General features: G+C 41.1%; 1 protein-coding gene across 2 annotated transcripts; it reads left to right on the forward strand.

Moving 5' to 3' along the window:
* Positions 1-534: 534 nt before the first annotated feature.
* mapk14b (mitogen-activated protein kinase 14b) lies at positions 535-26,056 on the forward strand. 2 transcript variants are annotated; one of them, XM_085456274.1, is made up of 12 exons: positions 535-998; positions 6,470-6,599; positions 14,187-14,245; positions 15,115-15,226; positions 16,856-16,885; positions 17,239-17,286; positions 17,415-17,529; positions 18,360-18,431; positions 20,797-20,876; positions 21,995-22,073; positions 23,699-23,872; positions 23,953-26,056. In XM_085456274.1, exons 1-12 carry the CDS (start codon positions 880-882, stop codon positions 24,018-24,020), a joined length of 1,086 nt encoding a protein of 361 aa, XP_085312400.1. In that variant the 5' UTR covers positions 535-879; the 3' UTR covers positions 24,021-26,056. The 2 variants fall into 2 exon arrangements, with proteins under 2 accessions (XP_085312400.1, XP_085312401.1); XM_085456275.1 differs by lacking the exon at positions 20,797-20,876 and adding an exon at positions 21,386-21,465.
* The last annotated feature ends 1,112 nt before the right edge of the window (positions 26,057-27,168 follow it).

Raw genomic sequence — 27,168 nt, forward strand, 5'->3', positions numbered from 1 at the left:
GTGAGAGCAAGCCAGGTTTTGCTTGGGGGCATTATATAAAGGGCCTAAATGCTGTGCTTGTTTAACCAGTCAGGACTCTATAATTAAGTAATGGTCTGGCATTAATACCACATTAATAAAGTATTATTAAAGTACCACAGTGTAAATGAGCTATGTAGCAGGGAAACGGTACTACTCAGCTAAAGATGTCCCCTGTGAGTGTTATATTGCTCATGTATATTATCAGATATTCCTATTGTTTTTAACTTGAAGCAGGATCTCTCTCAGATCTCTCTCAGATGGTTAAAACGGAGCTCATTTGCTCATCTGATAACTATTTTCATACTTGTATGTTCCACTGCCTGACGTAAACATTTAAAGAGGAGAAACGTGTCGCAATTAACATAACGGGAGGGGGAGATTCCCGCTCCTGTACACGGTGGGGATGGGATATCCCCTAGTTTCCCAATAGCGGCCAAATTCTCGCGAGATAAATTTATCGCTACGTGAGCGCGCACTGGCTGACGTAGGAGCGAAGAGACGTACGCGTACACGTTTCCGCGCGCCCAGCAAAGCGGGGACAGGGCGAAAAATCCAGCGAAAGCCAGACTGAGCTTCCTGACCCCAAAGAGCTTCGTAGGGGAAGTTATCTTCAGACGGCCCTCCCGGCGTGCACGGAGAAGTGGGATTTTACCTGCGCAACTGCACCGAAATTTGCACGACAAGGCGGCTGGAGTTTTTTGTTTTGGGTTTTCTTTGCTTTGTTCGGGGTCGGCTCCGTGTAGAGTTTTATTGCAGAGCAGCATCACTACCGCACGTCTTGCCGCACAGGGAGGAGAGGAGAGGGCAGAAGTTTCCGCTGGCTTGTTTTGTCACTGCGGGGCTGGTGAATCCGCAGGAATGTCGCAGAAGGAGAGACCCACGTTTTACCGACAGGAGCTCAACAAAACCGTGTGGGAAGTCCCGGAGCGCTACCAGAACTTATCTCCTGTCGGTTCCGGTGCTTACGGATCCGTGTGGTAAGTTGTTGTTGCACAGCAGAAGCGAGCGAGAGAGCTAGTGCACACACACAGCGCGATTGCACAACGACCAAACGACTTCCCACCAACCACAGTGGCCCGGGAGAGCTATCTGTCGCCGGGCTGCTTAACCAGCCTGCGCAGGGTGTCCGTGGAAGACACGGGGATATAACTTGTGTCCTTTGTTTACGTCCTAATACTCGGGCCGCGGTAGCTCAGCCGTGCACACTCCACACAGTAGCTCGCATTTTTTCGGCGGGTGGGGATTGTTTGTGATTTGTGCACGTTTTTTTTCTGACTTTGTTGCTTTACTTTCTCGTGTCGCCTGAACAGCCTGGTGTAACTTGTAGCGTACGGTAAGCACAGTGATGGCCCCAGGGCGAAGTTTAACTGCTGCTTTGAAAAAAACAAATATTTTATCAACAGAAGGCTACATGTGCGACATGTCTATGCTTGCATCATCTGGTTTAAAAAAAAGAGAAAAGGAAAAAAGGTGGTGGTGGGGGGTTCTTCCTTATCAGATCACATCTGTAACAATTACACAGTTTAAGGGTTAACCAGGACGTCACGAAGCACGCGTTTTCCACTTGAAATAATTGCCGTGTTGCTGTATGTGCCGCCTGGCACTTTACACATCCGCACATTGCATATATTATGCATTTCTAGTTGGGTGCAGCCTGCAGAGTACCAGAACGTCACGTGGTTTTCGGAAAGTAGGCCCCCCTCATGCACAGTGAGCGCTTTCTACAGGAGCCCATCCGACGACGTCGATGACTCTAGAATGATGTCATCCTTTCGCCCGCTGTGGTACACGCATGACTCACGGTCCCGAGGTTAGGTAGTGGCATCAGCCCTGACGCCTTCTAGTCAGTACAAAGTCATGGACAGCAGCGGGTCGTAATTACAACTTTACAACTCATTTTGGCCGCACTTTCATCTCTTCAGCTGTTGACTGTAAAGGTTGTTTTTTTTGTGCAGTTTTTAGTGGTGGATGGTGGATGACCTCATTTTGTCCTTAAGACAATAACTGGGTTTGGAAGCACCAGTGACAAAGCCAAATGCAAGGCATATGTTCATAGATGACCATTGAATGAGGCTTATTCTTGTTACGAATTTAAAATGCACCACTTCCAAGGCAAAATGTGAGCACTGCCATAAGCAGCTAGTTTTTGAAAATTCCTGTGGGGTTTTTTTTTTTTTTTTGTGCTTTTTTTCTGTAAGGAGCTGTCAGCTTTTCTTGTGGAAAACCTTTTGCGTAATGCAACTTCCCAAAAACAAAAAAGAATAAAAAAATCTGCAACTAGAGTGGTCCAGAGAGCAGTGTGCCTCTAAAGCCCTTCAGATGGTATCTGGAAAAATATAAATAACCTCATAGCTCCTCCACCAACATGTCACGGCTGTTGGTTAGCTGGGCACATGCTCCCAGGCACTCAGCGGGCCAAGTCTTTGTTGTCTCCACCATAATGTTGCTTGAGTTCTCCACTCAGTAAAACAGCCACAGGCATTAACTGTGTGGATTTTTCATTTGAATTGCCTGATCAACTTTGCACTCGCATACACCAAAGATAATAACACTACTGATATCTACTTATATCTTGGCTGTACTATTTTTTGAATGACAGACTTGAATGGATAGCCAGGGCTGGTGTGGAGTAATAGCTGCTGGCTGGGATTTCAATGTGTCCTTGCACTTTTATCTGTAGGCTTCCCAGCTAAGGGTGTGTGTAGGTACTTTAACACAGGGCAGAAATATTCTTAGCCATAGATAAAAAGAAAAGACAGCCCAGTAAAGAGCACGCTGCTCAGTATCACAAAGCTTTTTAATTTTTTTACATATGTATGTTGTAATGTCAGTGTTGTGCAAAGACATACTCTCAGATCCGCAGATTCCCGTTTTCATGGGCACTCTTTCAAAGCATGCTGAGATTAACACTCGTTATTGACAGGCCTAAACTGTTTTTGGCAAATTTGCAACCTAAAGTTTACTCGGCACAGCTCCAGCTGATAATGCAGGGTAAACTCTGGCTCTGCTTACACACATTTCTTATTCATGAAGTTGAAATTCGACCTAAATGATTCTGTTTATATTTATTAAGCTGCAAGTTACAGCTTCAGAACTTCTTTACCTGGAATGATGGCTTTATGTGCTCCTGTTTTTTTTTTTTTTGTTTGTTTGTATATATATATTTTTTTTTTACATTGTCAGACAGCATTTAGTGTTTCATATTTTGCTGATGAAGAAAGAATTGCACAAGGCTCCTTGGGTTGTCACGTCAGAGAAAAGTGCAATGATTTTTCAGCTTGTGCCCAAAAGCAGCAATTTTGTGACTTTGGTTTTAGCAGCTGGTCATGTGAGGTCTATGACCAAATGCATCAGTGATGTCAGAAAAGTAAACCCCCTCATTTTGGTATAAAGTTATGGATTAGAGTTTGAATCCCTAAAACACAAATACGACTTTTTGCAGTTTTTGTTTTTTTTCCCTCCGACAGCTTTAGCAAGCAAAATCATGGTCTGAATGTCCTGTTGTGCCAAATCTCTGTAGGTAACACTTGCTAGTCAATTTCTTTAGATTTTAAAAACATACTTAAGTTTTCCAACTTCTAAAATTACTTTGATTTGTGAGTGTGACTAGGTGATAGAGTAGACATAGGTGAGTCGACCTCATCTGTAGGTCTGTTAACTGAGCAGGTTTGTGTTAATAATGCCATTGATAAATCAATTAAACGATGATGATTGCTATTATTAGCTGGAATATGGCTCTAATGAGATTATTTCAAAGATCAAGTAAACACGATAAGCATGGTGTAACGTCACCAGATCATTAAGTCACCCCACTTTATTATATCATTTAATGTCTAACATTGATGTTTGAGTGGCCCAGAGGAAATTAAGCCTTATCGCAAGCACTGCTGTGCCTTATGTCATTGTGTGCGCATATTAAAACACTTCCTGCACCACAATGCACTCATCATGAACTGATGATTCGTCCCCAGCTACAGGAAAGCTTGATGATGACGATGATGATTGGGAGTGTGGCGTTGACTGCGTTGCTGCTCTGAAATTCAGAATCAATCATCAGAACTCACTCTGCTTCTCACCTATTGTTTTACTGGCTTTTCAGGACACGGTGTCCTGCATGACTCTGTCGTCTTACGGTTGCTTCCTTTCGTGACTGTGTACTGAGGATTATGATGCATTGTTGTTCCTAACAAACATACAGGTTAGATGAGGTTCTTTTTTGTTTTGCAGAAAGAGGTGTTACTACCATTTCTCGTTTGACCTGCGCTAAGGTGAAGTATGTGGCTCAAAGTGTTAATGCAACACAGAGAGTAAAAATTGTAATGTGTTCTGTTGCTATAATTCTGAGTTTAATCCGTGTCAATTATTTCACCAATAATGAACAGATCATACGTTATGGCTCGTTACTTAAAATGATACTGCGTGTGGTAAGATTTGGCAGTGCCGATCACGTTGATGGCGTACACGAACCCCGTCATGCTCTGATATGAAATCCAATGTATACATGTTTGTGCTCAGATAAAGAGTGCACAAATGCAGCGTTCCAGCTTTCTCGATGCACGTGCACGTCTTACGATTATAAGACAGTTACTACAGACATCTCGACGACTCATCTACAGCACATATTTGCCTGTTTGCTCACTCTGGCCTTCTGTTAGTCAGCGTGCTGCTTCTCTACTTCCCTGTGAAGCTGTTGCTCCTTTTTTAGTCTACGCTTTATGGCCATTTCTTATGGCAGTTCCATTTACTGCTGACTAATTGGATAGTGTATGCTTAGACCCATCTTGTTTGCCCTACAAATTAGCAGCAGTTTGAGTGCGTGTGCCTTTGTTTTGCCATTTAGGATTGGTACACTGTTTACTGACTATGGGTTTTCCCTCACTGCTGACACATTAAAGTTGTTCTGCAAGCCTCTGACATGGAGCACATTGGGTGTGGGAGATTATCTCAGCTTTACTGGAAAAAACACAGTGCTTATCTTAATGTTCTTATTATGGATGTGTTGCACTCTGGGTCATAGCTTTGTCACTCACACAGAATCAGTTTTAACACTTCTCCTGTGCGTGGCGTTGCACTCTCAGCCATAGGTGTGTGCAGTTAATTTTAAAAGGTCGACAGTTTGAGCAAAGCATTTCAAGAGAAACTGACTCCCATATCCTTTTAAACTGAAAGGCAACAGAAAAACTGGCCCGCTAGTCTAGTTCTGGTGGTTTCCTTGTGTCACTCCATGCAGTTCCTGCTTTTTGTTTTAGTTGGTCTGCGGTGTAAAAATAACAACAAGAACAACAACGAACACACATATGGGAGCACAGATTTAAAGATGTTGCAATCATCTATGCACGATGTACCGTATCTGACTGACCTGGAAGGAATGTGGTTAATTGTAAGTAGGTTGCCTTCCCTCACAGATAAAGGAAATACAGCAATGTCAAGCTTCTCTTTCACATTGTCTGTCTAATAATCTTAAGAGTCAACCAGTGCTCAACTATTTGTTATTGTAAATAAGTAAAACACGTTCATTTCACTCATCTTTTTCGTGTCTATGCTTTTTGGCGTCTACATTAACCATTACCAGAATTGAAGAAAAATAAAGATCTGTGACATCTCCATCACATTTACCAGGCAGTTGCTAATTTTGAGTTTGCTCGAGTTAAATGAGATATCCAGCACATTGAACCGTTTTGAATTAATCAGCTGTTGAATGTTGACAGTTGTGTAGACAAAAGAGGAAATTGAGGCCACACACTTAATTATAAGACCTTTTTCTTTTGTGTTTTTTTTGTGTGTGTTTTGTTCCTGTTACATAAAATGATCTGTTTTGCTGTCTTCCTGTGATAAAAATACTACTAATAATGTTTTGACAGATTGGGCCTTCAAAAAGACGTCAGCCGTGCTTTTCTTGAATGGGGGGAAAAAAGAACCAATTTTCCAAATAGAGCTGCAATAACAGACTTTCAGTGGTCAGTCACAAGTGGTTGTGGACATCTTGTGCAAAGTCAGACAGTCAGCTGGGTTACATTAATGTTAGAACACTCTGTAGCATGTAAACAACAGTTTACAGCAGCTCTATAATAGATGAATGTTTTACTCTATCTGGAGACTGCTGATCATCAACCAGCATGTTGTGCAGTTAATTGTTTTTCAGTAATTAGCTGCTGTATTTTCACACTCCTGTGTCATTGCCCACCATGCTGCTGATATTTGAGAACAGGTTCAATCATGTTCCCTATTCAACTTTAGACTGTAGAGTGTAATAAGAACTGAAACCAAGCGCTCGGTGTTATGTAAGTATTTGCTTTGTTTACTGCGTTAGACACCTACGCAGTCTAATGAAGAATCTCATTGTCAGTTTGAGAAATGTTTGGGTTTTTTATGTGACAGCTGTTGGTAGCGATGCATTTTCTTTTTTCTGTTAAGAGCCCACCCGTTTCACACGTTACCTTTCTTTCAGCTCGGCGTTTGATGTGAAGACGAACCTGAAGGTAGCAGTGAAGAAGTTGTCCAGACCTTTCCAGTCCATCATCCATGCAAAGAGGACCTACAGAGAGCTGCGACTGCTCAAACACATGAAGCATGAAAATGTAAGTCACCTACAACTGGGGAAACATCACCTCCACCTCTCAGCAAGCGGCAGTGATTGCTCGCCTCTTTTTCAGTATTTACACAACATTTATTGTGCATTTAACGTCTAAAGGAATTGTGGCATGCAAGTGGACATGGAAAAGCACACGAGGTTTACAAAAGGATCAGTCGCTTTCGTGACTTCTGACCATATCTTTGAGTTGGTGGATGTAACAAGCCTGATGGATTGATCAGGCTGGATTGATGGCGCTTGAGGGGTTAACTTGCTGAAAAATGACGATGAAAGAGTTGAAAAAACATGTAGCTCGTGCAGGAATTCAAAAAAGGAAAGCATGTAAAGACACATCTATAACATAGTGATAAGGTGATAAGTCTATGTGGTAGGATATTTCTGCTAGCGTCTGCATTGTTTTGACTTTGAGCCACCTACAAAGAAAGGATAGGTACTCTCAGTTTAACATCACAGCATCTGCATGTCAACTACCTGGAACTGACTAAAAAACAAGCGTTTAACTGTCATGTTTAAACCCCAGTGTTAGTCCTTCTGGTATTTTCGTGTGTCAGCATGAGCAGGCACGGGTACACTGTCCTCAGGCAATAACTGTGTATGCTAACAGGACATCACAACGGAGGTTTTCCCCTGCTAGCGTCTAACGCCTATTGCTTGATGTTGCTTGGTGAGGTATGAGTCACCAAACGGGTTTACATCTGCAGCCCCATCACCTACTGCGGTGTCTTTTTTTTTAATCTTATTTTGTAGCTGCAACTTTAAAAAGAAATCTTGCTAAGTATCTCAACTTTTTTGCCTTTGGTGTGAGTTTCCCGCCTATAATCACTGCTTTGGTGTGTGTGTGTGTGTGTGTGTGTGTGTGTGTGTGTGTGTGTGTGTGTGTGTGTGTGTGTGTGTGTGTGTGTGTGTGTGTGTGTGTGTGTGTGTGTGTGTGTGTGTGTGTTGTGTGTGTGTGTAGATACTGCACATGCAGACACTTGCCCGCATACAAAACGCAAACATTGTTCCTGGTTTCTGTGCTGTTGCTTCATCCGGGGTTACGCTTTTGACCAGAGAGACAGGATCTTTATGTGTTTTGAAATGTGAGCAATTATTTCTCAAGCTGGCGTGCAGATGAAGGCTTTTTGAGTCCTGTGTGGAAACAAATCCACCTGGTGAATGTTGTATATGAGTTTAAATATTTCTAGAAAAGAGGGAAGTGTACAGTGTGAGAAGAGGTAGAAATATTTAGATTGCCACAATATATGCAAGTGGACTTTATGAGATATCATCTGCCAGCAGCACCTGTGAAGTGAAAATTTTCAGAAGGAAAAAAAAGAAACTTTAGCTGTAAGAAGCATGGAAAGTCTTAAAGGGGAAAACCCCCTAACAACAGTACAACAAACCTCACAGTTAAATGAAAGCCCATCTTGTAAAGTTACGGTTTAATGTAATATTAGCTGTATTCTGCACTGTTTAGTTAGCTTTAAGAACTCATTGCAGGCGCTCACAGAATTCATGCAATAAGTGTTGCGCAACTCTAGAAGCTATCACAACACACGTAGGGTAGTCTTTCTAATAAATGACAGCTATGAAGTCATTAAATGGAAGATCTGATTTGGGATTGTTGCTACTCAGAGTGTGCCTGTTTGCTCTGATTAGAAGCTGCTGTGCAGAAGTTATTCAAATCTTATGGAAATGTGAGAAAGAAGCGCACCTTTTAGCTTGCCTTACATGTATTTAGATGAAAGGCCACCTGGAAGAAATGTACACAAGAACACGCCAGATCACCGTAAAAAAAAATCCAGGTCTCCTTATGTTGTGAAAAAAGTTTAATATGAAACGTCATCGCCCATGCCAGAACTTGCTGTGGTTCAGTCCAAGCGCACTTGGCTCAGCATTCACACATTACTGTATTTTTTTTAAAATTCTTTCTTAGATCCTGTTTTTTGCACAAGCCCTGATTTCACTTCTGTTACAACTCGAGCAGTTTTGGAATTAGTGTTGCGCTGTGCGCTGGCACTGTGGGGGAAAACACACCAGTGAATTTGAAAAACAGGTTTTACGTGGAATACGGATTATGGAGGATTATACAGAGTCTGTGCCTGTATTGCTGTGTTGAAGGCAAGACGGTAACGTCGCGTAGAAATGTCATTCTGATAAAGAATCTCACTTATCTCGGCGTGAACATGCTGCTGCCAGGTTTTTTGTTGTACTAACAGGAAGAAGAAAAAAAACATCAAGTTGCGGTGATTTTCTGTTCATAAATCCTCTGTGCTTTAATACATATCTGTGGCTTACATAGGGAGGGATTCTGTGTTTTGCTCATGCTGTTGCCAGGAGACTCCCCGAGTTTTGAGTTTGGAAAGCCTGAGTGGACCAATCGGCTGTTTGTTGTGGCCGTGGCCCACCAATCAGCTGCAGATTTAGGTCTTGTGTGGGTGGGCCGCTCCAGTATTTTTACAATACCTATCTACCTCAGTTCCCCTGACTCCAGGGGGTGGGGGTAGCACTCAGGGCTGCTCTCTGCCAGTATGTCTGCATGCATGTGTATATGCATGCCTGAAGTGTGTGTACAATACACGTACTGCTGAAAGACACATAAATAAGAAGACTTTCTGTTTTTTCTTTCTTTAGTTTATTTTGATGCACCGTGAAGCTGCAGATATTCAACTGTAGTGATTGTATGCATCCATATTTAGTCACTTTCACACATTACGTTGTTTTTTTTTCATACAATCACAAACTTATTGTGCAAGAGACTGTGGAAAGGGGAGAAGGACCCTGCAAATACAGTGTATTCTAGGTTAAAGACTCCAGAACACACCCCATCTCTAAAAGCTTTTGTATTGCTAGAGGAAAAAAAGGAATAATGCATCCAGCATTTATAAGCCATTATAAATAACTTTGCATTGTTGGAACCAGCATAACCGGTTGCATGCAACTTTAACTACCTGAAAGGTGCCTGTGCTGTCAGCTTGGTGGATTATCCTAAATAATGCATCAACCAAATAATGTTCACTACTTCCTTTGAAGAGACGAGGTAACTTAAGCACAGCACCTAGTGCTAACACTAAATTGAACATAAATCAGCAACAAATTCTTTGCTTATTATTGTTGTTTTTTTGTTTTTTAATTATTATTATTGCTATACTGTGCAATATGCATTGTTTCCTATTAGGGTTTGGAATTGATAAGAATTTAGCGATTTGATTTCTTATCGATTCTCAATGGTTTCACTTTGAGACCATCTCTAAGCAGCATATCAAAGACATTACATTCATGCAAATGAATTACATGGATCTTAGAGGTATTTCCCCTCTTTGTTCTGATCGGTGTTGCGTCATTCGTCAAAAAAAGTAAAGTAAAAAAAAGCTTTTACACATATCACACAGAAGACTTTTATTAAAAGTAATGCAGTACGTTAATTACACCCAGGAGAAAGACATTCGTTATACTACTCATTACGTTGCTTTCATTTTACTCTGTAAAATGAACTGAAACACACTGATACATAATTATAATTTAACAGTATAAACCTGCAGGCTAGCTATTCTAATGAGGACACGTGATCTTTCCCTTTAGTATTTAGTAGGGGTGCAACGATATTCGTATCGATATTGAACCGTTCGATACAGTGCTTTCGGTTCGGTATGCATATGTATCGAACAATACAAAAATTTATTTTATCAACTTTCCTTCTGACGATGCTGTCTGTGTTGAGCGCTCAGTGAATCTGCGTTCGACTACTCCGCCTAGGCTCGACAGTGCAGCCTAGGCGGAGTAGTCGAACGCAGATTCACTGAGCGCTCAACACAGACAGCATCATCAGAAGGAAGAGCGCAGGGCAAGCTAGCGAGACAGAAGTTAAGCTCTCCTTACAACATGGACCTCCCGCACCCTCATTCAGATCTGGCGTTTGGAATTATTTTGGTTTTCATGTGACGTATGACCCTGAAGGTAAGCGAGTCATGCACTAAAGTAAAACAGTATGTTGGATGTGCCATGCAATGCTCAATTACATGGGTGGGAGCTAGTGTGTTAGCGCAGTTAGCTCGTTAACGTGTTGGCCGTCCAGCCCCATGCACAGGGCGATCGGCGGTAGCTCGTTAACGGAGATTTGCCGTGTTGTGGCGTTAAGGTCATTTCAACGAGATTAACCTGAAAGCACTAGTGGGAACTAGAGATGGCACGATACCACTTTTTTATGTCCGATACCGATACCGATATCATAAATTTGGATATCTGCCGATACCGATATGAATCCGATATAGTGTTTTTTAATCAACAAAACTGTTTTTTAAATATCTTGCTGCATTTTGTATAAGTTCATACTCAAGTTTAAAACAACAACTACACTAAAGCTATTCTGTTATACCTGTATGCAAAAAAAAATATTTCATAGTTCAGCAATACTGATCAATCTAATAAACTTAAACCTACACCATCCTCACTATTCTGGTATTTTAAAGAGTACTTAGCATAAATATTAAGCAACCTAACTAATAGGGTTCCAACTCCCAGCAACAACAAAAATAAATAAATAAAAAATAGGGAACCACCCCTCACGCTCCACCTCATGATGCTTAATCAACGTAATCAACCTTAATTTGATGCAGTGTGAAAAAAAATGCACAGAAATCAATTATTTTTCAAGAAATATTAAATAGATTCAACATCTTTCTTCAACAAAATTGCAGACTGCACAGATGGTACCTTCCCAAAGGAAAAAGTACTATAGCTTACTAGGGTATATATTAGACTTAATAGTCACTATATACAGTAATTGACTTCTATTCATTTTACATCAAATTGAAACTTTGGGTGTCAGATAATTATTTATTAAAAGCTAGACATTTTAAATGAGAATAAGAAAGAAAAGTATGTCTTTGTGCCCCCTTTTCCCTGTTCATGCCCTATCGGCCCCCCTGGCTAAACTTTGCTAGATCCGCCCCTGCACAGTTACCAGCGTCAGCTACGTAGAAAAAGATCCTCGAGTAGAAAGTAATATTAAATACATTCTAACAACAGCTGATCAAGCTTAAACGTGCTGCTGTTGTTCAGCCGCTGGTTTCCTCTTTCTGGTGCAAAGTGGGCCAAAAGCAAACAAGAGACAAGGACTCACCACAGAAAAGCCGATCAGCTGATCGTTAAGCAGTTTCATGATTGAAGTAGCAGCAGGAGAGGCAGTCGCTTGTTAAGCTTAACGCAGGAATGCTTTACAAACATTCAGAGATGGACTTACACACTTGCTGTACTTCTCTCGGGATAACTTTGTCAGAGATGAAATGCCGGGTTGCTAGCGAAGCTCCAAATGCTATCCAGACCACCCACAGGTCCCGCATGCCACAGCCTCTCTATCACGTGATGCATACTGCTCCAACGTGCTTACGTTCTGAGGTGAGTTACGGCGTGTTGCAAGTTTTGTGAGGTGCTTTCGTGATATTTAATGGATCGGATTACATTTTTTATTTTTCTCCGATATCCGATCCAGTAATTTAGGTCAGTATCGGACCGATACCGATACGTAATATCGGATCGGTCCATCTCTAGTGGGAACACAACGAATATGACTGCACATTTACGCCGACATCATCCTAGTGCAAAGACAAGTGGAAGCAGAAAAAAAACAAGCAAGCATGCTACTAACTTTAGCCGAGTCATTTAGACAGCTGTTAGCACATGATTCTCCTTATATGTTTAATATGCTGCTGAGAATATAGCCCAGAAGAAGCGGATAGTATAGCTTTTATTTTGGAAAGAGACATTTCTCTGTAATAAACTCTCTTTTCCAAAGATGAGTGATTCCTCAATCAGATACAGGGCTCGCAATATCGCTAGCCCGACGTCCCGGGGCTAGCGATCTTTTCAGTCGGGCTACCAAAATCTATCTCTGCCCTGCCCGTCGGGCTATTGTAGGAAGGAAAAATATATGTCAATGCTTTTGCATTCTTTCAGAAATGTAGCTGGGTAATTATGTCATTGGCATCGGTGAGCCACTGTCAATATGTGACGTATTGAAGTCGCGTTTGAATTTGCGCTTGTTTTTTTGCTTTCACTTTGCAATGACAGCACTGATCTGTGAGTGATGATAATTTGTGCACCAATTCCTCTGACATCGTCTTATTAATTGTTAGCTTACTATGCAAACATGACAAGTGAAATCTCCCGCAGCAAGCTTAAACATGTGAGAGGTTGATCGCGCAGAGAATCGCTGAGCTTATGTGAGTGCGTGTGTAAAAGCAGCAGGATTTATATTTGACTACGATGACCTTCACAGACAGATATATATTTTAGTTCTGCTGAGCCAAATAAGACAGGTCAGGGTGAAGAAGTGACAGCCAAAGAAAAGCTTACCACAAAACTGAGAAGTTATGACAAATCAGACTATAAGGCAAAAAGAAAGTGCAGCTTTATGGTTTCATGGACAAAAGAATTTCTGTGGCTGCGATATGACGAGCTAAATAACCAGGGCTGCACATAAGTGGTCCGCAGGTGCGCATTCGCTGTCAAAATAAAAAACACGCACAAGGGTTAGGGTTAAATTTAAAAACTGTACTTTTGAGTTAAAATATATATTTATAATTTTAATAAATGACAAATTAAAAAGGCATGAACATTTTTTTTTGTATCGAAAAAATATCGAACCGTGACACCAAAGTATCGAACCGAACCGTGAATTTTGTGTATCGTTGCACCCCTAGTATTTAGGTATGAACACAAAGATGAAAACCAGCACAAAGAGACTTTAAAGCGATTCTACTTTAGAAACACAAACAGGTAGAAAAGGAAGCTGCTGTCTGGCTGCTCATTGGTTTGTTACCTGTTGATTTCAGCATCGGCTTCACCGCAAGTGACGGCTCACTTTATCACGGTGCTGGCCGGGTGTCAACATTTACTCAGCTTTAAAATCACTCTGGGTTCTTGGCTAGCTTAGCGTTAGCATTATGTCTGTGTAGGTGCTTGCGAAGAGCCAAAGCTTTGTTAGCAGTATAATGCAGTTGTTTATGCCCTGGAGCAGTCTCCACTTTCCCAACGCGCTCTTATCCTTTTGTGCAATAAAAATAAAAGTAATGTCCATGTCCAAACTGTAGACAACGCCACAATTTTCCTCCACACAAATCAGCTGATCATAGTGAGAGTGCAAGAACCGATATGCAGGCAGACACACAATTCCAAGGATCTTGACTACTTGGAACCAGTTCTCTACAAGAACCGTTCTCAATTTCCATCCCTATTTGCAATCCACATTGCACTGGACCCCTATGGCCCCTCCAGTAGTCTGTGGCCTTATGTGGCCTATTTACGGAGAGCACAGCCAAGGCCCTGTGCCAGGCCCTACCTCCTCTTGGCCAGTCTCCTGGCTGGGACCCCAGTTACCGTGATCAGCTGGGATAACATGATCTGTTATTTTGTTTTTTTGTCAGGCAAAATGGCGTTGACAGCCTAGGTGCTGAGATCACTACAGTGCTTAAACCTCTCTTATAATAAGATGGTGATTCAGGGTGGGGTGTTTGCTTATTTAACTAAATTAAACTTCACCCACCAACCAGTTGCTAACTGTCTCTAACCTCTGACCTCTCGGTTTTTCCTTCAGGTGATCGGCCTTTTAGATGTTTTCTCACCAGCGACAAGCTTAGAGGAATTTAACGATGTGTAAGTCACTCTTTCTTTCTTTTTTGCTCTCTGCTTTTCTCCTTCTCACTCGTTCAGTTTGTTTATTTTCTTGCTTACTGTCTCAGCGTCTATAAGCTTCACTTTTTACACAATGAAAGCGTTCGTGCCAGCAGATAATCGCAAGATTACCTCGATAGCCAAAACTAGTTAGAGATGCACGAGGATTCTTAACATCATGAGAGAGCAGCATGTGGCGAGTGGTACCAAGGTGAATGTAGGGTGAACACGTGCTCCTAAGGAACATCACAGCTAGTCTCCATGGTAACAGCCATCTGGCAGTGTATGTGTGCAGAATAGTCAATCAGCGTCCTTGAATTCTCTGCATGGTGTAACGTCATCAGCATGTTGCACATTTGTGGAAATGTGAGATGAACCTCAACGCGATCTCATACACGAGGTGAAGTTTAGCCAAAGACGTGGTGCTTATCTTTTCACGTGACCATTAACGAACACCTCGTTCTTTGACAACGACCTTGGACTAGTGCTGTGTGATTAAAGAGGTCATATATATACTACAATCACTGCTGGCCTCCTTCAAGTGGTTTACTTTCTGTTTAAATATTTTGCTGTTGAGAAAAAAAAGTGTTGTTTTTTTTTCTGTTGTGTTGTTTTTCTGTTATCATCACTTTAATCTTGCCAACTTTTAAGTTGCCACATTTAGAAATAATTCTTACAGAAAATGATGAATGATTTTTTTATCAAAAACACCGTTAGCTGCACTTTACACAGACCTGCTAATCTGCAAAAATTAAATCTTTAAAGTTTAAACTAAATAAAGCTGCAGCAGAAATCAAAGAGAGACTTTCCTGAATTATAAGATTACATCTGATTGGCTGTTTGATTTGCAGGTACTTGGTGACACACCTAATGGGTGCAGACCTCAACAACATCGTGAAGTGTCAGAAGCTCACGGATGACCACGTCCAGTTCCTCATATACCAGATCCTCAGAGGCTTAAAGGTCAGCGAGGCCCTCATTTTCAACTCAAAACTGGCTGCTCCTAAAAGTTGACTTGCATTCAATCTGTGCAAAAGCGGTGCCTTGTGGAACCAGGCAAAGCTAGCTCACTAGACCACAGATGCATCTGCATTGTTCTGCGTTTAGACCAGCTGAATTCTAGTTGGCAGCGACGTTTCTGTGCCACTCTTGTGACTATTTTTTGTTTTTGTTTTGTTTTTTTAAATTTTCTGCAAACAGTGGCAACTGAAAGTGAATGGATAAAATTCAACAGTTCCTCTTTTGCAGATTGTTGCAATGCAGGAAAGAGCAAATGCTGCTCAGTTGAGTCTTAACACAGACTGTAAAAAGTTAACTGGATACAGCTACAGCTAGTAGTATTTGTAATGTGAGCAAACCATGTATGATTACAGCCTATTACACACTTGATTTTGTTGTTCCATGAAAGTGTTATCTTTGTCAATCACCTGTTTACGCCACTTGTTGAGAGCAAGCAGATATGTCAGAGTTGCTGTGATTGTGTTTCTTGTAGTTACATTTCAGAGGAGAGAACGGTTTTGAAACTTTGGCTTATATTTGTGGATCTAGACAAAGCATATGATAGGGTGCTACGAGAGGAACTGTGGTACTGCATGAGGAAGTCATGATGGTGCACAACATGTATGAGGACAGTGGTGAGGTGTGCAGTACGAGTGACAGAAGTGTTCAAGATGGGGATCAGGGATCGGCTTCGTGTTTGCAGTGGTGATGGGTAGAATGGCAGATGAGGTGTGCAGCAGGGGTGTCCGCTGACTGTGATGTTTGCAGATGATAGTGTAGTCTGTAGTAAACATGGAGAGGTGGAGGTATGCTCTGGAGAAGAGGCATGAAACTCAGTAGAAATAAGACAGGATACATGTGTGTGTCAGTGAGGGAGAGACAGGTGTAATAGTGAAGATGTGTAGAGGCAGTAGAGTTAGTGAAGGTGGACAGATTCAAAAACCTGGGGCCAACAATCTAATGCAACAGACAGTGCACAAGAGAGGAGAAGAAGAGAGTGCAGGCAGGGTGGAGTGGGCGGAGATGTGTGTCATGGGTCATCTGTGACAGAAGGATAGCAGCAAGAGTGAAAGGGATGGTAAGACCTGCTGTACAGTTTTTAGACGGTTGCACTGACGAAAAGACGAGAGGCCGAGCTGAAGATGTTACAATTTTAACTGAGAGTGACCAGGATGGAGATAATGACCATATCACAAGGACAGTTTCAAGTTGAGCAGTTTGGAGACAAAGCTAGACAGGCAAGGCTAAGATGGTCTGAGCATTTGCAGAGGAGGTAAAGTGGATACACTGGGCGAAGAATGCTGAATATGGACCTCAGAGAAAATTTATGGACAGAAGAGGAGGCTGAGGCAGATGATTGGCTACGAAGGAAGATGTTAGTGGTATTTCTGAATGATTACTATTTAAAGAAATGTACACTAGTTATGTTGATGTTCTGCTCGTTTTATCGCTTGGGAGTTCAGCTGGTGTACATTTAAAATACCATAAGCTAATACACACTAATGTAAGTGAGGTGTTTTTTGTGACTGCATGCTTTCCATATGGATGGATGCATTAGCATTTAAATATTTTTATGTTCTTTCCCCCCTACAGTACATCCACTCTGCAGATATCATCCACAGAGTAAGTGATGGCCTCACTGAATGTGTCAGTGTCTGCAAAGAAAAACAGTCCAGTGCTGGTTAAACTGAACAGAACCATTAATGGCACTTTAGCTTTTCTGGATGGTGTTTTATTAAATCTATACACTAGAGCTTGAAGTAATCAGATTAACACGACAATAAAATAAAAATTTGGTTTGGAATGTTTTACGTTTCTGATTGTGGATTAAAAATATAATTGAAGGAATGAGTGCAAAAACAAAAAACATACACAAATGTTTGCAATATGATGACATGTGTAGCAATACCAGCAGGATGTCTCCCTGTTGTTTCTAAATTCTCATCTGGACTCTTTTTTCCCCCCTCTCTCCTCAGGATTTGAAGCCCAGTAATCTGGCTGTGAATGAAGACTGTGAGCTTAAGGTGAGGAGACTGATTGTTTCAGATCCAAGCTTCACCATATGCGATATAACTTGCTGTCGAGCTAAAGGTGCTCAGTCATGTCTCATTTGGTTGTCTTTATGTCGCCTATGCATTGTTGCATCACTCAGATCCTGGACTTTGGTTTGGCACGGCACACGGATGATGAAATGACAGGATACGTAGCCACACGGTGGTACCGCGCCCCGGAGATCATGCTCAACTGGATGCACTACAACATGACCGGTACGCACACTGACATTCAATCATGTTTTGAGTGCAGTTTCATAAAAGTGTGTTGAAATAGCTTTTTGGACATCTGTTACAAGTCAAGAGTCATGCGTTTACAATGATGTGGGGGGTTATGTGTGCAGTGATCATACAAGGATACTAAGTTTTTTCTTCTCTATAAATAAGGAGACAACTTTAGAGAAACTAGGACAGCTTTTCAAGCTTTTCAATTTTCTTGTTTATTCAACATGATGTTTAGAGGCCTTTTCATCAGCCTAAATCATCCACAACAGACGTTTGCCTTGTTGAGTGCCATTTAGTTCTGCTTCACACTTTCTTTACAAAGCATTAAGTGTTGGTGTAAATGGGCAAATAAACGAATGTGGACTTAAACTGTGCAAGCTGTTTAGCTGTGCTTTTGAGCTGTGCCTTCCCCAGCAGCTTTGAAACGTTTGGTTTGTGAAAAAAAATTGAATTTGTTGAAATTCTCTTCCTATTTAACAGTGAGAGTTATTGAATTAAACGTTGCCCATGTAACACAACGTAATGCAGCGCAGTTCGTTCACAGTTTGACAAATTGTCAGGATGCTGTCACAAAACTGCAGTCTCAGCTCTCATCAGGAAGCAGCGTTTAAATCTGAAAAGAACAAGGCAGACTTCATTGAATTCACCGCAAGTAGTGAAGATTACAGGATGATACCATTACATCGTTGCATTTGCATATGCATGTGCAGCATGCACGTACAGCTGTGTTGTTCTGCATTATGCTGAAAAGCTTGGATTTGTGTCATATCTAAAGGATTTGTTGAGATGCATGTTTGAAATGATTTCTTTTTATTTAATAGTGGATATCTGGTCGGTGGGCTGCATCATGGCTGAACTACTTACAGGACGGACACTCTTCCCTGGCACAGACCGTATCCTTCCACCTCTGCTGCTAAAATAAATGTCAGATTGTAGCCAGCCTGCAGGTCTGTGTTAGATTAGGAGGAGGTACTGGTTGAGTTCAATCTGCTTATATGCACACGGTTTACAAATATGTATTAGACTAGTTATATAAGAATTGTTGTCCAGTGCACTCACTGCCAGGCTCTCACAGAATCTATTGCTGCAGCACTGTTGCAAGCACAGACAAAAGCACCATTTTACCTAGTTGGGCTGACTTAAAAGCATTGCTGAGTATTGAATTCAGTGAGCTACATGCCAGAATAGCCAGGAAAGTGTGTGTGTGTGTGCATGATATGCACACACACACACTCTCATATGGAGTTAATAGTGCCCTGTGGTCTATGACTCAGTGCTGCCCACTTTTATCTCCACTGCTTTTCCACGATACTTTTTACACTACCTTCCTGTTTCCCTCCCACAAAACCCTTACACACAGCAGAGCTGTCATGTGATTTGATATAAAAACATACCGGAAAACCCTGTAAATTAGCGCGCGCACACACACACACACACACACACACACCTTTAAATATAGAAGGTAGCATACGCCACCAAGTTGGTGGTTTTGTTAAAGATCAAAATCTGTTTCATAACGTGTTCCTGCTCTAACTAATCAATCAGCCGATCTACACCTTCTTCGCTGCATGCCTTGCAGGGGTATGTGTGCTTGAATGTGTCGAAACTGCTTTGTGATGTAGTGGAGCTACCAACCCACAGTGCTTGTTTGAATATACAGCAAGCAGTCTTTCTGGTCTGTCTCCTTTTACTTGTCTGAATGGAAGCTGATCTCTGCACATGAGTAGAATGGGAGGGATTGTGGATACAATGCATCTCATTAGCCTTTGTACAGTGTAAGTACAGGTGCACTCCCATAGCACCGGGATTAAAAATGTTAAATAGTAGACATACTACAACTGTATGTGGTTCATATTTTGGGTACTAGGTAGTAGTGTGTCAACAGTAGCATGAGCAAATCACTTCAAACTGCTCGTTAGATGTGATTTAGAGAATTCTTGTCATGCTTTCTGGTGACATTTTTGCAGAGTGGAGACGCAGTAGTTAGTTCATTTATTTTTGTTGATGGATCAAATGATTATCTGAAACTTTGTGGACAATTATTTTATAGTTTCAGCTTGTCTGCACTAAGAATTATAAACACTATTCCAGATTCTCAATTTTTTGTAGATTCAATAGTCTGTGATGGTTTTATCACTGTTCATAAGATTTACACGGTGAGTTATAATCACTAGTTGCACACCTAATTTTATGCATATTCATCTATCCATTTTCTACCGCCTGTCTGGGTTCGGGTCATGAGGTCAGCAGTCTGAGCGGAGATACCGGAACTACCCTTACCGCAGCCATTTCTTCCAGCTCATCTGGGGGGGGATACGAAGTCACAGGGTATGCCTAGGAAGGATTCAGGAGGCATCAGATGTGCAAATCACCAAACTGCCTCCTTTCGATGTGAAGGAGCAGCGTCTCTACTCCGAGCCTCTTAAATGGCCCCGCTCCTCACCCTGTCTCTAAGGGCGAGCCAGCCACCCTTTGGTTAATCAATAAAACAACAGTTTATCTTTTATTATGAGCCTTCTCTTCACAACAGGTCGATGCATCCGTATCACTAGAGACACTGCCCCAGTCCGTATGTCAATCTCACCCTCCAGTCTTCCCTCAATCGTGAGCAAGATCCCCAAGATACTTGAGCTCCTCCACCTAGAGTAGTATCTCATCCCTGACCCAGCAGACAGATGAGAAACAAAAACAAGGACTTCTTTAGACACTAACAAGAATTCAGGTAGAAAACAACAGGAATTACATTTATGAAAGAGCATGCCCAGAATAAAAGCAGCTTTTGAAAATGTCCATGTTCAACCTCCTTGAGTCTGAGGGATGAAAATTCCAGCCAGACTTTCTGTTTTGTTTGTGATGGGTGAAGTAGAAGTTTTGCTTTTCCTTTTCACCACAGCAGGCACAGAAACTACAGCACTGTAGCCTGTTAGCTCCACCAATGTCACCTCCAACTCTGATTGCTTCTGGTCTTTCATTTATAATTTGCTTTGATATTTTCTATTGCATCTACATTCAGTCATTTTTAAGTACTTTAATACTTCACACAGTCACAGTAAGTGATATAGTCATAGTCAACTCATCTGTGAATATTTATGCATCAGTGTGACGTTGTATGATTTTTAGTTGGTGCTTGATATCTTTTATTTTGAATAAGTGGACCTTTATCAGTTACAGGCTACAGCATCGACAGTTGTACCTCTCACCCCTCTGTCCCCGTTACGTCCTCCATCCTTTCTGTTTTCCTTCATGTGAGTGTGGTAGATATTGATCAGTTGAAGCTTATAATGATGCTCGTCGGAACGCCAGGGCCTGAGCTCTTGATGAAAATCTCTTCAGAGTCTGTGAGTGCCATCCCATCCAGTTTTGTTTTATTTATTTGTTTTTTCCTTTTCTTTTGCATTGCCCATCCTCCCTGTTGCCTTTGTGTTGCCCTGGCTCTTTATTTTACGACCTGGTGTCAATGCTACTACCTCTTAACTGCACCTGTTTTGCTCTTAACACTCTGCTTTTATCCCATTTGAGCACAGTGCTTTGATTTCTGCTTCTTTCCAGCATGTACTATGACTTTTTTCAGAGCCACGCTGATAACTTTTATGTGACAGTAAAAACGTTAGTGCCAAACTGGACCACAGTGTTCGTGATTATCTGAATATAGGTTGCAGACAATGAAGGTTTTCTTTATATTAAAGTTTAGAAACTGTCTTCCTTTCTTTCACATCCTCCTCATCCTCACCCCGTGTGTGTTCCCACCCCAGTCCCTATCCTTTCTATACATCCACCTTCCTAACTACACCTGCTCTTTGATGTGCTGACCTCCATGTTATGATACCCCTTGACTCAGAAGGTTTAGATATAAACCAGCTGCAGCAGATAATGCGCCTGACAGGGACGCCCCCAGCCTCCCTAATAAGCAGGATGCCCAGCCACGAGGTGAGACAAGTTCCCTTCGTCTTCCCACATGCCCCGTCTCTTCCCCACAGCCGGAATCAGGGCCATGCTGCAGTCATCCATCAGCTGATAGCTACATTACTGTTTAGAGATAAATGCAGCTAGACTTGATGTTTAAAATATATCCTACCAGTTCCTTTCTGCATACTGTCCTCTGCTCTCACGCCACACATTCCCTTTTTCCTCTTTGACTTGTCATGCTTTTCACAGCAAGGCTTATGAGAGTGCTCTGCCAGTGCAGCCAGCGTGTTCTGATCATCTATCCTATTTGACTATGAAAATAATACCACAGTGTTTATGTAATGCATGTGATTTGGGTGTTAGTTAAAATGCTTGGAACATGGCTTAATGGGAGGATGTACAGTTTGTCTTGCAACAGGCAAATTCAGTTTAGTATTGTAGTTCTATTGAAATATTGCACGTTTTTTGCAGTTTAAAAGCTGCCTTATTACTTGGAAATCTTCTGCAGTTTGCTTTTACAGTACACTTCTTTGTTTCTGTTTTCTCACAGGCGAGGAACTATATCAACTCACTTCCCCAGATGCCAAAGAGAAACTTTGCTGACGTGTTTATTGGTGCCAACCCTCTTGGTAAGTTCCTCTTTCAGAATGACACCATTGGGTTAGGCTGCTATTGGCTCACTGGCTCCCTCTAGTGGTGGTAGTTATAATAATGGGGGAGCGGTTTCATCTGTTTTGGCAAGATTTTTTTTTTATCACAGTGGGGTTTTTTTTTAGCTTTAGCTAGTGCAAAAGGAAAAACAATTAGCACTGGCATGAAATAACAGTGTCTCATTTGCTTTGCTTTACATGAAGCATTTGTGCTTGCATGTGTAGTTACTGCACAAAGACCAGCTCCACGCCAGGAAAAACCCTGATTGCTATGCATGTTAAATCAATCAAGTTAAAAAAAAACACACAGAATGGATACAGGTGACAGCCGAGTTGGATTAGTGAAGGGTGCTTTCTCATGTGCATCTCGTACCACATCAGGAAATTATTTCACGTAACCAATGTCAAGTTATGTAACGTGAACAAGCTACATTAACTTTTGTCACCTCGAGTCATAAAGAGCTCTTCAGCAGATAATCTAGGGGATGTCATTGTAGGATTATTCCGTCACTGACTTGATGCATTTTACAGCACACAGTATTTGTATAAATGCTTTAGATAAAATGCTTTTAGACTGGGGATGTTCCTGGTGACTGATTTTCTAGTCGACTAAACGAGGGAAAAAAATTAGACTAACCAACTACTCTTAAACTAAGAGACTCTGTTATCAAGTTTTGGAAACTGTTTAATGTGAAAAACTCTGCAAAGCTGCATTATGAATGACGCACGCAGATAAAAAATTCATGACAACCACTTAAAAAAAACAAAGTCCTCCAGCTTGTCCGGGGAAAAATTGATGCATTTCCAGGCCGTATTATCTCCACTGGGTCCCGGGTCTCCTCTGGGTCTCCTCTGGGCCTCCTCTCGGTAGAACATGCCCAGTCGGAACCCTTTACCCAGGGGTCGACATCATGAATGACTGAACTCCTCACCCTATCAAAAGCCCATCCACCCATCAGGGAAAATTTATTTCCCCCGTTTGTATGCATGATGTCACTTTTTCTCCTTTAAAAGAACTAACAGTAAAAGCGTTAACCCCCAAAATCGGGCCCAGATTAATAGATTTATGGTGTTTCTCAGCAACCGTGCTCCATCTGGTGGAAGACGGCTGCATAACATTAGGACAAAAGACTTTATTGGCATTGGGTATCAATTAAAATGTAAAACAATTGGATTAAACGACCCGTACATCTGGTACCGACTAGTGACAATGACAACAATCAGTTGTCACTGTCACACTCAGTTTCTTCAAAGTCTTCACTGCATACAGTCATGTGAAAAAGAAGGTTTTCACAAGACTTTGTGCAGTGCTGTGAAAAACTAAGCACACCGATGATTCAGTAGTTTATAGAAGCTCTCCTAAGGTCCCAGCACAGCATTTTAATGGAGCTGGGATCACTGGAATCAAAGTGTTTAGTATAGGCTGACCTTTTTTCTTACACAAACAGAAGCTGATGCCATTATTTGAAAGGCTGCCGATAGTTAATATGAGCATCGACTGCAGTCACAGTACATATATTGACAGAAAAGTTAGCATTCTGGACCTTTTTGCTCTGACCTGTAGTTTTTCTCATACTCACCTTTGTCTCCTTTCTTTCTTTTAGCGGTGGATTTGCTGGAGAAAATGTTGGTGCTTGATACAGACAAGCGGATCACAGCATCTGAGGCTCTGGCCCACCCTTACTTTGCCCAGTATCACGATCCAGATGACGAGCCTGAAGCAGAGCCTTACGACCAGAGCTTTGAAAGCCGTGAGCTGGAAATTGAGGAATGGAAAGGTGAGTTGTTAGAAACCAAATAGATTTTAAAGGTTATTTATTCTGTATGTTGGAAAGTAATTTCAATTATCTGTTCTCAGCCTTAACCTACGACGAGGTCATCAGCTTCGTGCCACCATCTTTCGACGAAGACGACATGGAATCTTGAGGAGGAAGCGGCTCTCTTCCACGATTTGTTTTCCAAGAAACACTCTCTAAAGACTATCGGTCTCATGTGACTATCCGCCACTTTCCTCATACACGCGCACAGCGATGACATTCAAGTGCCTGCCGTCATTCATATGTGGGGGGGACGTTGCTCTATCAGGGAAACGAAAACAAAAAACTTGACATCGTGTTCATACCGTCCCCTGCTCTGCTGTTTTGTTTTTCTTAACATGAATCCCACCGTGCTGAGGTAGACTTTAACTCTCCTTATGCATTAGTAATTTTTTTATCTCAGACATATATTCTTTATATTCTGTCCCTTATTCTACATACACAGCAAAAAATAAATAAAAAAGAAAACATTACATGTCAGTATCTCCAGGCAAATTGTAATAACGGAACATGTATTATGTATTTTATAAAAAAAAAATATGGCTGAAAATAATGCTGTAGGACAACAATTCTGGAAAGTTTTAAACCATGCTGAGTGTGAAGTGTATCTTTTGGCACATTTTAAATTCTGTTATTTCTACGAGTACATAGAACTATGTAGATACTACAGAAACAGTATTTGTACATAAATCGTTCTGGGAAAAACGGCTACCACACGTGTAGTACTGAGGCTCGTCAGCCGCCCACATTGACAGTTTGTTCTAGAATGGCATATAAACCGATACTGTGTGTAATTTATTTAGAATATGTATAGGATACGCCAAAATATGTAAAATATTCAGCCCAGTATGGAAAATTCAAGGCTTCATATTTCTTAATGATTGAGTTTTACACATGGCAACCCCCCCTCCCAAGGAGAGCATTTCCCACGTGTTCATTTTCATCTATTACTTTAGTAAGCTTCTTCCGTCTTCTCGCACATGTGTTGTTTCACATGAATGTTTCAGCGAACAGCCACCAATCTTTGCAGTTTCACCACAGCATGTTAAAGCCAGAGTTTTTGGCTTACTAGTTTATTCAAATTTTAATGTTTTTCCATCACAACGTCAGCTGACAATGTAATTTAATCATATTGCATTTATGAAACAGTACTATTAATGTTTATGGAATGTTTGGAGCGCCAGTTTGCGCCGTATATTTATGATCTTTTCTTATATTGTTTGTATATTGATGTAAAAGAGAATATTATTTGTCAGAATTTAAGGTTGTTTGTATTATTTATGGAGAGCTTATTGTATTAGTATCCAAATGTGTCATCGATAATTTCATAGATCACTTGAGCCACAGTGGCTACAGCTTTCATATCAAGAGCCGACAATGTTATCAAGAGATCGTTTGGAATCAGTTTGATACATTCTGCTCAGTTTGCTAAATTACCGTTGCTGAGGTTGTGTTTACAGCGCGCCTTGATTCACGGCCCAACAAATTATCACAATTTTTAAAAAAAGAAACCCAAAACATATCCTTTAATGGTGGCATATTTGTCACCATTTATTGACTAACAAACCACTAAACTATTTCTTTAGTGTGAAGACTTTTATGACAAAATGCTTCCAATGTGAAGCGTTTGAAAAGTCAGACACGCAAGCTGTATCCACAGTTGCTCTGCCTTTGGCACCCAAACAATATCAGACATCAGTCATGTTTGATTTCAGCCGCTTGTTTTAAATGTAGTGATTTTTCTAATGTGTTATTTTACTCTTTGTGTGCTAAATCAAGATTTCATGTTATTCTGTGATTCTGTAATGATTGTTTTATAAGCAGCACCAGAAGCCTGTTAGAGTAATTTAGAGGAGGGGGGGGTGTCACATGTATGCAGGAAAGTGCATATGTTTACTCACTGGATGCTGAAGGGCAATGCCGAAGCCTCATATTTTATCATTTTTAAACAACTGCATTGATTTAGATAGGATATTTATTTTGTCCATATCCCGATGTCATTAGTAAATTTGGTTACACTTCGTCTGCCTGAAATATGTTTTTCTGGGTTTTTTTGTTTGTTTTTTTTGACCACATGTATCAAGATAGCAGGCCACGCCACCTGTAAATACCACCATTAGAAAATAAAGCCTACTATTTTTCAAAGCTGTAACAGAATTCATTCATTGGGTGAGCTTTTGCCTTGCCTTTTTTTCCTTTTTAAGCATGTCACCATTGGATGGCAGCATAGCACAAGTAGAGCAGAGCTTGTCTGTCATCTGGTGTGTGACGGGTTGAAAGCCTGCTGGGCTTTTCAGAGAGACTCCAAGATTCCAGTGCACTTCAGACTCAGCAACACTCTCTCAGAAAAAATCTGCTTTATCTTAAAGATAAAACGCCTAAACACAAACAAAGCCACATAGATTAGGCTGTGCATGTGAGGAGTGATCTGACTTTTGCCCTCCAAACAGCCACTCCACAGATACACGGCACAACAATGACAGAGACGTTTTAACAGAACCAGGATCGGCTGCACATCTGCATTTAAGGTTAAAGGATGCCAGTGTTCACAGTTAGCTGTGCTTTGCTCATTTGACAACTCACACAATCGATAGTCCAAGACCCCTATGATGTAGATGCTGAAAGAAGTAGCAGGATGACTTCTGAAGTGCAGGGCTCTCCACTCCGATGCAGATGAATGCTGCAAAACTGATCACAGTTCTTCACAGTTCAAAGGGATAATGAGCCGAAACAACTTGCAAAAGGAACCTAAGACCTTTTCAAGGCTGATTGTGATATTCTTCAATGGCCAAGTCAGTTACCTGGTCTCAACCAAACGGAGCATGAATTTCACTTACAAAAAAAATACAAAACTGAAGTCAGAGAAACCCACAGAAAAGCAGCAAATGAAGGTGGCTGCAGTAAAAGCAAACACATTTGGTGACGTTCAAGAATTCTAGAGTTCAGGTAGTCATTGACTGCAAATGATTTAGATCCAACTATTTAACTTAATCCTTATAGTTTAGAAAAAGCTACAAGAGACCTTTCCAACTTGTGTAAATCTACAGTTCTCTTTCTTAGATCTTCACTCTGTTCTTATACCATTGTTCTGAGTACTGATCTGTCCATTGAGAAACTACCAGTTATCATAAATCATGATCACAGACGAGAATTGTATGTATGTATATATTTGATTTATATATATATTTATATATGAACCCTATGTATTCTTTTAGACTTTTAGACCCTGTATCGATTACAGAAAATAGTTTCCATCA

The sequence above is a fragment of the Copadichromis virginalis genome, linkage group LG5 (assembly GCF_057382275.1).
Source record: "Copadichromis virginalis isolate Kocher_CV1m ecotype Utaka linkage group LG5, C_Virginalis_male_GT1.1, whole genome shotgun sequence".
NCBI classification, from domain to species: domain Eukaryota; kingdom Metazoa; phylum Chordata; class Actinopteri; order Cichliformes; family Cichlidae; genus Copadichromis; species Copadichromis virginalis.